This window comes from Anomaloglossus baeobatrachus, chromosome 3, assembly GCF_048569485.1.
Source record: "Anomaloglossus baeobatrachus isolate aAnoBae1 chromosome 3, aAnoBae1.hap1, whole genome shotgun sequence".
In the NCBI taxonomy this organism is placed as follows: domain Eukaryota; kingdom Metazoa; phylum Chordata; class Amphibia; order Anura; family Aromobatidae; genus Anomaloglossus; species Anomaloglossus baeobatrachus.
Window position 1 is genome coordinate 369,746,867 of NC_134355.1, and position 11,436 is coordinate 369,758,302.

At 39.4% G+C, this 11,436-nt stretch overlaps 1 protein-coding gene across 2 annotated transcripts in view; it reads left to right on the plus strand.

Annotated features, from left to right (window-relative positions):
* TBX18 (T-box transcription factor 18) overlaps window positions 1–10,642 on the plus strand; it is a 77,494-nt gene extending 66,852 nt beyond the window's left edge. For both annotated transcript variants that reach the window (XM_075338421.1, XM_075338422.1), the window contains exon 8: window positions 9,710–10,642. In XM_075338421.1, coding sequence (XP_075194536.1) covers window positions 9,710–10,425 — 716 coding nt within the window. In that variant the 3' untranslated portion in view covers window positions 10,426–10,642. The remainder of the gene's footprint in view (window positions 1–9,709) is intronic.
* The last annotated feature ends 794 nt before the right edge of the window (window positions 10,643–11,436 follow it).

The following is an 11,436-nucleotide window of genomic DNA, read 5'->3' on the forward strand; positions in this document are numbered from 1 at the left end:
CCTAAACCTTTACCTCATGCTACATGTTACTAACCATTCCCCACTCTGCTATATCTGTTAAACCATATGTCTTAATCTAAATCTTATCTGACTAATATACTTCACTACACATGGTTAACATATTTCTATCCCATTACACTTTACATAATTATACTCTTTATATTGCAGGGGGCTTGACCAACCCCTACACCTATCTTGCGTAAAGTCTAATGTGTATGGTTACTTTAAGTCACACTAGATGGCTGCCCCACAATTAGTCATCATATAACTATAGTATATCTAATTTTAAAAATGTCTAAAATGAAATAAAGAATGGTTTCAAGTCATTTATAGAGTTTTCTTTGAATGCCCATTGGGAACTGATTAGACATAGAATATTGTTGTAATTCCCGTGCACAATAATGCAAATAGAGTCTGCAAACTTAGTGAATAGTAGAAATATGCAGTCTGAGGTAGTTCACAAGAAAAAAAAAATATTTACATTCAAGCTGCCAAAATATGTCCCTTAAAGGAATTTTTCATATGAAATTTTTTTTTGGGGAGACAGCAATTTAATACATCTACATTGACGTTTTGGCCTGTCTTCGGCCTTTATCAAGTGCTGTTCAGGTGCTGGGATTCTATAAAATGAACCTGTAGATGACAGTGACCGGATGCCATCTACAGGTTCATTCTATAGAATCCTAACACCTGAACAGCACTTGACTGTCATGTCAATTCATTGGCGTACCGCGATCGTGTCACAGGCTGGCTGATGAGGGCTCAGAAGGGTGCACCCCTAGCCAGTGTGTGTTAAATGCTGCTCTCAGAGATTGACAGTGTCATTTAGGAGGTTAACAGCCATGAACGGTGTGCCAAGCCACCGAGTGTTAGAGGCAGATGAAGGCTAAATAGTTCAGCCTTCTTGTGCAAGGAAAGATGCAGGCACGGCATGTGAGTCTGCATCAAAAGCAGGGAAATGACCCACGACATACAAAGCATGTGATGGATTGTAAATGGGTTAAAAGAAATCCACCATTACCACACACAAACACCCAAAAAGAGACTAAAATTAAAGTAGAAAAAAGTATATATATAAAAATTTGAATCACCCTTTAAAAAATAAAGAAATAAAAACTATTTATTTAGTACTGAGTATCTGTAAAAGCTAAATCTACCAAAATGTTAATTAATTAAATACCGTAAAGAGAAAAAAGGATCAAAGTGCCAGAATTCTGTCTTCATGTTTCTTCTAACTCAGCCAGAAAAAAATGCTCTAAGGCTATGTGCGTGCGCATTTGTTTTTGTGCATTTTGATGCTTTTTTTTTTGCTGCGTTTTGCGGCGTTTTTCTCCATTCAATTCATTGGGGGAAAAACACGGGGAAAAATGCAAAAATAATTGACATGTTGCATCTTTGTAGTCACCAGAAAAACACAGCAAAAAAACCCTGCAATGTGCAGACAGCAAAAATGAAATCTCATAGACTTTGCTGGGGAAGGAGATTCATGCAGCTTTTAGAGCAAAAACGCACTTAAAAAAATGTGCAAAAACACAGCAAAAAATGCAGCGTGTGCACATAGCCTAAGGGCTTGTTCAGACAACCATATAAATGGGACGTGTGCTATCTGATTCACCAGATAGCACACTGACCCATATTATTTGATGAGTCAGTGCAGATAATCAATTTTTTTCATTAAAGGAAACCTGTCACCAGATTATTCCCTATGAAACAAAAAATATCACCTTCTGCAGCTCCTGGGCTGCATTCTATGAAGGTGCACCTTGTTGCTGGCCCCCTTTTCAGACCTCCAAAACAACTTTGTAAAATATTACCTTTTCGTATGCAAATTAGTTTGGTTGGCCAGATGGACGGGTTCTATTTCGCCTTCTGTCCCCCTCCTGCCGCTGTTCACCATCCCCCAGCCTTGATTTGCATTCATGCGCAGGCACGAGATTGTGGGTGGGTACTAGGATGACGCTGGTGAGCTCATGCACAGCGCCGCTTATATTCTCGAGCCTGCACAAATACATCATCGGCGCGCGCAGGGAAAGTTTCTGCTAAGGCCCGCGATAGTGGCCTCTGCTAACTGCGCCTGGGCGAGACTTCGGCATCGGCGTGGACGATGACTGGGCTGTCGTCATCCATGCAAATCAGGATTGGGGGATGGCGAACAGCGGCAGGAGGGGGGGACAGAAGGCGAAATAGAGCCCACCCATCTGGACAGCCAAACTAATTTGCATACGAACAGGTAATATTTTGTAAAGTTGTTTTGGAGATCTGAAAAGGGGGACAGCAACAAGGTGCACCTTCATAGAATGCAGCCCAGGAGCTGCAGAAGGTGATATTTTTGTTTAATAGGGAAAAATCTGGTGACAGGTTCCCTTTAAACAAATCTGGCTGTGAAAAAATGCATCATGCTGCAATTTGACTCTGAAATAGGATGAGACTCACCCATACAAGTCTATGGATGTCAGAAAAAAATCAGATGCCACATTATAGTATTTGATTTTTACTGATTCATTGCAAAGCATAGGAAACTGTAAATGGTTCTATAAATGACTACTACTGTCAAAAAAAAAATTGCATATGGACTGTACACAGATTGCACTTTGATGACAAGTGAGACATTTTTTTTTCACTTTTCTTTAATTGAATTGGACTGATATTTTTATACTGTCTTGTGACCCAAGCCTGAGAAGCAATCACAACATTGTATCTACCCCAAAATAGTATCAATAAAATGCAGTTTACCATGCAGAATACAAAACCTCAAGCAGCTCCATCAACGTAAAATCAAAAACATTACACGTTTTGGAAAATAGCGACACAGACCAATTTTGGGACCTAAATATAAAATATATATACATGCTTGGTATCACTGTAATTCTATTGATCTAGAGAATCAAATCCTCAGGTAATTTTGCAACATAATGAATAGCATAAAAACAAATCAGTTGTGGAATTGCAATTTTTTTTTCACTGCTCTTAAATTTATTTTCCAGTACATTGAATGATAAAATGAATGGTATCATTGAAAACTAAAACTTGTGATTCAAAATAAATTCCTCATGAGGCTACATTATATCAATAGAAAAATCAAAATGTTATAGCTCTTGGAAGAAAGGGAGCAAAAACTCGATAGAAAAAAGGCAGCCATATTTACTGACACCAATGAACAACATTATTGTACTAGAGGATACAACAGATTCCCATGATAAAGGCTAAGGCAGCACAGGTGCATAATACTGATGGAACAACCACTCATACAAACTAACGTGTTTTTTTTTGTCCCATTCTTTTTTTGGAAAGAACCAGAGTCCTTTTTTGTTTTTGTCTTTAACCTTTGGCAACACATATATTTGAATTTTTTGCATTCCTCTTTTAGCAGTCCAATTTATCAACTGTACACCACATGATTGTACTGCACATGACTGCAGTATTTGCATTACTATTTATGAACCTGTGTGTATTTTCTTTGCAATGCAACATTTTGGGTTAAATTTTATTTATATTCAAGGTTATGGTGGGGAGGACCTTAAAAAATAGATAAAAAAAAAATTAAAAAATTAGCAAATATTTTAATAGCCAAATTTAAGAACCATTTGCTCAAAAAGATTATTGCTGGCTGTTGCTGCAAATTACTTTCCATTCGTGTATACATCCAGTGGAATAGTGTTAATTATGCTGCATTTTTTGGCAGGTGGGAGAATAACTTTAATAAAATTAATTAATTAAAAAAATGAAAAGAAATAAAAAAAAAGGTTAAGGTTTTACAACTGTTTTAATAGTTGAATTTAATAACTGTATGCACTACAATACACTATTGAGACATTTAACAATGCAGGTCTGTTTTGGCACACCTATTTAAATTGTCAAATTAACAAAATTCATTTGTAAAAATAAGTGTGAAAAACTGCAACTTGCACATGTACATTGCCACACTGTTTTGTTGGGGACCTCAAGGTCCATGTTACATGCAGCAAGATATAGTGTAGGAGAAGGAGGAAGAAGAGGAAGTGTATGAGCAGCAGCAGATAAATGTGAAAGGGGACATGGAGTTGACACATTCACACAGGTAGGGGAAATGGCTGTCAGCCCAAGTTAAAATGAACACAGCAATGACTATGACAGCCAACTATCACAACGGAGTAATGAAACTAAAGGGCCATCGGTTGTGCTCATGATGTGCAAGCTGTATGCTGGAAAGCTTGTGGGATGTCAGGTGTATTGTTACCATCTGTGTTACCTGCTCTGCTAAGCTTACACTGAGCATATGTCTGCCAACCACGCAAGTGACCAGCAGACCGTGAAAGGGCCTAGTTATTCGCCACAAGCATGTAAGATACGGACAGTACAGACCAAAGGTTTGGACACACCTTCTCATTCAAAGAGTTTTCTTTATTTTCATGACTCTGAAAATTGTAGATTCACATTGAAGGCATCAAAACTATGAATTAACACATGTGGAATTAAATACTTAACAAAAAAGTGTGAAACAACTGAAAATATGTCTTATATTCTAGGTTCTTCAAAGTAGCCACCTTTTCCTTTGATTACTACTGCTTTGCACACTCTTGGCATTCTCTTGATGAGCTTCAAGAGGTAGTCACCGGAAATGGTTTTCACTTCCCAGATGTGCCCTGTCAGGTTTAATAAGTGGGATTTCTTGTCTTATAAATGGGGTTGGGACCATCAGTTGTGTTGTGCAGAAGTCTGGTGGATACACAGCTGATAGTCCTACTGAAATAGACTTTTAGAATTTGTATTATGGCAAGAAAAAAGCAGATAAGTATAAAAAAAGAAGTGTCCATCATTACTTTTTGAAATGAAGGTCAGTCAGTCCAAAAAATTGGGAAAACTTTGAAAGTGTCCCCAAGTGCAGTGGCAAAAAAACATCAAAAGCTACAAAGAAACTGGCTCACATGAGGACAGCCCCAGGAAAGGAAGACCAAGAGTCACCTCTGCTGCAGAGGATAAGTTTATCAGAGTCACCAGCCTCATAAATTGCAGGTTAACAGCAGCTCAGATTAGAGATCAGGTCAATGCCACTCTTTGAATGAGAAGGTGTGTCCAAACTTTTGGTCTGTACTGTAAGTTTCTCAAAAATAAAGAGGCAAGGATTAACTTTAATTCACATTGGCCATCTTCTTGCCTGACGGTCCATTCTCTGCCTTTTACTACATTTTTCTGCTGCCACCAATGCCAATTACCCTTAGTTGGTCTTCTACTTCCTGTCTATCATGTCATTTAAACTATACTGCTGCCTGGATAGATGGGTTGTGAAAAAGCTGTCGATTCTTCATTTAACAAATAAACAAGCTCTTGAAACGTCTCAAAAAGGGATATTTGCACCACCAAAAGCTTTTCCTGTTTACTTCGCCAGTGTATAAATGCTAGCAAAGCAGACATCGGTCCCAGAAAGGATACTACAGTGCATTGTTAAACGGGTTGTCCACTACTAAGACAACCACTTCTGATCCCACATGTTTCCCTCAGGTAAAATAAAAAAGCCTACACTCACCTCCACAACCGGCGTGGTTCCATTGGTGTCCAGGCTTGCATTCCCAGGGTTCATGTGACATAGTGACGTCATGCAAGCCCGCTTCCAATCAGCGTCTGCTTCTGTCTCCCTGTCTTCAGTCAAATTAGTTAATCAACAAGAAGTGAGCCTAGCAGCTGCAGCTCACTTCCTGTTGATTGCTCCTATGTCTGAAGGTTGGGAGAGAGAAGCTAGCGCTCATTGGATGGAGGGCTCGAGTGATGTCACAACGTCCTTTGAGCTCTGGGAAGACAAGCCCAGACACTGCTAGAACTGCAGTGGCCACGTAGGTAAGTAGGTAGGCTTTTTTATTTTACCTGGGGGAAATATGTGGAATCAGAAGGTATTGTCATAGTAATGGACAATCCCTTTAAATAGGCTGTTGGATACTACCATATGAAATATTATATGTTTTTTAACTATCCACATAGGTTGAGATCACTTCAACATTAATAATAGCTGTGTTTGCTATAGGGAGCTCAAAATGGGTTTAATTCAGTCCTAGGGGACCTATGAATGTTATGCACTTATTATGGCAATTAGAGGCCTTACAGTATTGTGATTCAATATTCAATATTTTGCAGGATATTTTGGTAAAATTGGCAAATTCGTTTTTCAAATGATTTGACCATCTCTAGCTACAATTGCTGCTTACATTGGTTACTAAATGTAAGATTTTTTTCTGTAAATTCACACTTATCTCTAGTTTTGAAAAACACTATTCACATTCCTGTACAATGCACTTTAAAATGGGGAAAAAAATTGACAATGTGTGAAATGGTAAAAAAAAAATTGAAAAAAATCTTCCCTTGTATTTTGCATTTCTTTGTGGAATTGTGTTCAGCTCAGGCATCGAATAACTGGTCAGTTACCAATGATATTTGTGAATTCAGACTTCAAATATTTTAAGGCACGCAGAAACTTTGGAATTGATTCTGTCTGATCATTTTGGCTCTCCCTGTGCCCATATAATAGTTATGGTGTGAACGGGACAGTAAAGTGTTTTGCTCAGTTAGGTCTCAAATCTCCATAAAGGGAAAACCCACAAATATCAGCTGGTTATGTTTACGGTTATAGAGAACTAAATCTAAGTTGTAGCTGAAGTTTGTTCTTAAAGCAGTGCTAAGCATAACCTTACCACAATATTTTTGCTTTATAAAACTTTTTTTAATTGAAAAGTTGAAAATTCTGCTAGTAGTAACCATTCAAAGGGGTATGTTTCATTTGCCATATTTATTAACTAATTTGGTCATGGACCTTTAATCCAAAAGATCAATATAGATTCATGTTAAAAAAGCAGGTAGTACTCCCCTGGAAGCAATGCTGGGATTTCCTTTACCTTGGCAGAGATTCAGCTTGTTGTTTTTGCAATGCAGCTAAATATCCTTAAAAAGTAACCATCATTTTAAATTTTATTACATAAGTCAATATTACACGTTAATGGAAGCAACTTTGTATTATATTTTATCAGATAATTTTGCTTCTTTCTTCTAATATTCAGATCTTTCATTTTTCATTCCCGTATAAAATCTGTATTCATTGAATATCGATTTTTAGATTATGGAGATAGGAAATGGCAGTTGGGGAAATTCACAGAAAAGGGACATAAATTCAAAAGAAGTAAAAAAAAATTCACCAAAAACAGCCCACAAAGGTCAAACAGCAAATGTACTCACAGGATGCAGCCTGCCCCTATGATAAAGATGGGGGTAACACATGTGCAGAATACCGATGAGACAACCACTCACAGCCTACCAACTCATGGAGGGGGTGATTGCTGGTATTAAACATGCACACTAATGAGGTTTGTATAGGGTGCCAGTCACACAGGTACGTGCAATGCACAGTGTCTGGCTTACAGCCTATTGATGAAACCCATGCTATTAGATCAGGCGGGCTGCCAGCACTATATAAGTGCATCCCACAGTACAGACACCCCAAAAGCATTTGCTTTTTGACTTTTGTTGGCTAATGGCTGTTGTTGGTGAGTTTTTTTTGAGATGGCAGTTGATGCTTTTAAAATTCTATGGATCGTGGATGGAGGAGCTAGATGTCCGCACATACATACTGCTGCAAGTTCTCCTGAAAAATGTATGAACTCCATTTGTCATCTCCTCAGTAATAAGAAAATCTGCATTGACTGAGAACTGATTTTATCCATGAATTGAGAATTTTAAGAATGAATGATCAGTTTCGGAGGAGAACGAAGCAGATTTCTCTAATAAGATATAATAAGAATATTAGAAAGTTTCCTATTTTCACGTGTATTACTGATTTATGAAAGAAAAAAAAAAATAGCCTGACAGTTAGGGGTATTTGTTTTACACGCTGCGACTTCGCTGCCGATATATCTCCGGGGTCTCGTCGTTAGTGACGCACATCCGGCGCCGGTAGCGACATCGCAGCGTGTAAAACAAATGAACGACGATCAACGAGCACAAAAACATGAAAAATCGTTGCTCGTTGATACGTCATTCATTTCCATAATATCGGTGCTGCTGCAGGTATGCTTTGCTATGTGTGACGCCGCTGGAACGACAAACATCTCCTTACCTCCGTCCACCGGAAAAGGAGGAAGGAAGGAGGTTAGCGGGATGTTCTGGCCGCTCATCTCCTCCCCTCCTTTTCTATTGGGCGGCAGTTCAGTGACGCTGCTGTGACGTTGCTGTGACACTGAATGAACTGCCCCCTTAGAAAGCAGGCGGTTCGCCGGTCACAGCGAAATCGCAGAGCAGGTATGTGCGTGTGACGCTGCCGTAGCGATAATGTTCACTACGGCAGCGATCACCACATATCGGCTGTGCGACGGGGGCGGGTGCAATCGCGCTCAACATTGCCAGCAAATGCTAGCGATGTCGCAGCGTGTAAAGTACCCCTTACTCTTTACTAGAGCTACCTGGTATCCGGCATGCAGAGAATATGCTCTCCAGTCTCCTCTAGGTACACCCACCTTTTTTCACAAAATGGCTTAACACTAGAAGTCCCAGGAATTTCGAGCTCCATAGGGTTCCAATGGTAGAAATGTTAAATGACCCCTCTCTGGGATTTCTAGTGTTAAAGGGGTTGTTTGGTCTAAAATAACAAGTCTGCAGTCACACTATGTGACTGCAGACTTGTGAATGATCACATCAAATACACTGTGCACGCTCAGCATTCTGTGGTGTCAGAGCCAGAAACTGTGGCCACTTGGAAGAATCTAACTACACTATTTCCGGTGTGCTCAATGGAAGTGTATAGTGCAAGGGCAGAAACAATCTAGTCAGATACTAGCGTTAAATGTGTATATCATGCACTTGCGGTTATGGGACCGACGCTGACACCCTTGAATCCTCACAGTGCACAGTGCGTGCGATGTGAGGATTCACAAGTCTGCAGTCACAGAGTGACACATAGAGGGACTGCAGACTTGTTGTTTTAGACCAGACAACACCTTTAATTTTTTTTTTACAAACATTAAGGATACGATAAATACTGTAAATGTACAATATTAAGAAAATGGATACTTTGAGAGAAATAACTAATTTACTCAAACATCCAATGTATCAGGAATATGATTATTTAATAGGGATGAAATCATTCAACCACAGGCATTTCAAAACAGTGTCTAAAATGACGGGACTTTACACACTGAATGCTTAATAAAAACAGGAAAAGATGACTTCTTTATTCATCATTATATAAGCCACTATAAACATGGAATAATGTTTAATCTTTTTTTTTCTGTTCTGAAGTTTAAGAAATTTTTAAATGGAATGGGAAAAAAACCCATTATCTGTAATGATCCAAACAGTAAAATCTGAAATATGAGGCTATATTATGCAGTTGTTTTAACCTTTCCACTTTCAAGAGTGGCTCCTATTAGTCATTTCCAACATTATGAGATTACTATCGTCTTGTTCAGATCTCCTTACCATACGCATGAAAAGTTAACTTTGAAATAAAGAAGTGAACTATTATATGGGAAGCCAAACTAGGCATGTATTACTTTGTGAAATATTCAATATGGTTTAAGATATAGTGAACAAAAGAAGAAATAGATTTATTTTATTTTTCCCATTACTGTACATGTCCATTTGTATTATTATAACCCAGTTGCTTATGTGAGGCGCATTTATACCTAGTGTTTATGTAGAGCGGTATGTGGATAATTATCTTGATTAATTGGTGCTATTTGTATTGTTCTTGTAGGAACTCCTGGAGCATCCTCCTTATTGTCTGGCTCTGGAGCAGCAGCTCATCCTCACTTGTTGCCAGGTTCCCCTTGCTCTTCTCCAGCTTTCCATCTTGGAGCAAATACAGGTCAGCTTTGCAGCCTTTCTCCAGCAGATTACTCAGCTTGTGGCAGATCAAACCTTGCACTTAACAGATATAGCACTTCTCTTGCTGAGACTTACAACAGACTTGCAAACTCAACCAGTGAATCCTTTGCAACCCCAAGGACCCCTTCCTACGTTGGAATGGGGAGCAGCACTTCAGTAAATATGTCCATGGCAGGTTCTGACAATGAAAACTTTGGATGTCCCCAAACGAGTTTATCGATGCAAATTTCTGGAATGTCTCCTCAGCTCCAGTATCTCATGCCTTCACCAACAAGCAATGCTTTTGGCAGTGGGCAGGCACATCAAAGTTCTTACAATGCATTTAGACTTCATAGCCCATGTGCTTTGTATGGGTATAACTTCTCCACTTCCCCTAAACTAGCTTCTAGTCCTGAAAAGATTGTGTCTTCTCAAGGAAATTTTTTGGGGTCTTCTCCAAGTGGAACTATGACTGATCGTCAGATTCTCTCCCCTGTGGATGGAGTTCATCTCCTTGGCGGAACAGGACAGCAAAATTTCTTTGACTCCAGAGGATTAGGGAGTCTCACACTATCAGCATCTCAAGTATCTGCACATATGGTTTGATGGAAATGTTATTAAAGCAAATGTTTTCTTGCAGGATGAACTTTTAAATTAATTTGTTTTTGTAAATATGTATATATAACACTAAGAACAATGCACTAACTTGTTACAAATAATGTATCTTTTAATTTTTTTTGTTGTATTTCTTGTAGTTTGCTTTCTCACAGATTAAACAGCCAAAGTAACACAACCACTCACTTCCACTAAATAAATATGTTTCTCCAGATCAGTTCTATTTCATATTTGTTCTAATCGTAAGGTGTAAACATTATTAAAAAAACAGAATTTGTTACATAAGATTTAAAAGCTTATTTTATATCATTGTAACATGGCATGGGGCAGTAGTTGCGGGCAAGGTGCTGTTATCTTCTCGCTCCCAGGTACACCACAGGAAAGATGGAGTGGTGGTGACTGGGTGTATGGAATTGTATTGTGTGGGTGATTCACCCGTAAAGGCCTTAAGCTGCCGATGGCTTTGGCTGGCCAGGGCCAGGTGTTAACTTAAGCACATAAGGAGACCACCAGTTCTTAAAACACAGTCTTTTACTTAAATGTAGCATAACATACACAGTACACAGGGAATAATGGGTGCACATTTTTTTTTGCTCATTACGAAGCATCACAACCAATAGTCCCTCCACTCCTCCAACCCAGATGTTCTTGTCCTCATTATCCTGGGTTGTTTCACCACCACCCAGATCAACATCACAGTACCATGTAAGAGAGTCATCCTGTTCCTTAGGCTGGGGCCACACGGGGACTACTGCGATCCCCTTGCATGACACTCGGCTCGTGCTGGCAGTACAGCAGAGCCGAGTGTCATGCTTGTGTCCTTGCAACTGAGGTCCGTTCGTGCGAGCAGACCTCAGCTGCGGGGGGCGGGCCGGCACTCAGGAGGGGAGGGAGGGATTTCTCTCCCTCTCTACTGCGTAGCCGGCTATTGCCATTCTCGCACTGCACTGGCAGTACACTGGTGTACCGCGAGTGCAGTGCAATTTTTCTCTCGCCCCATTC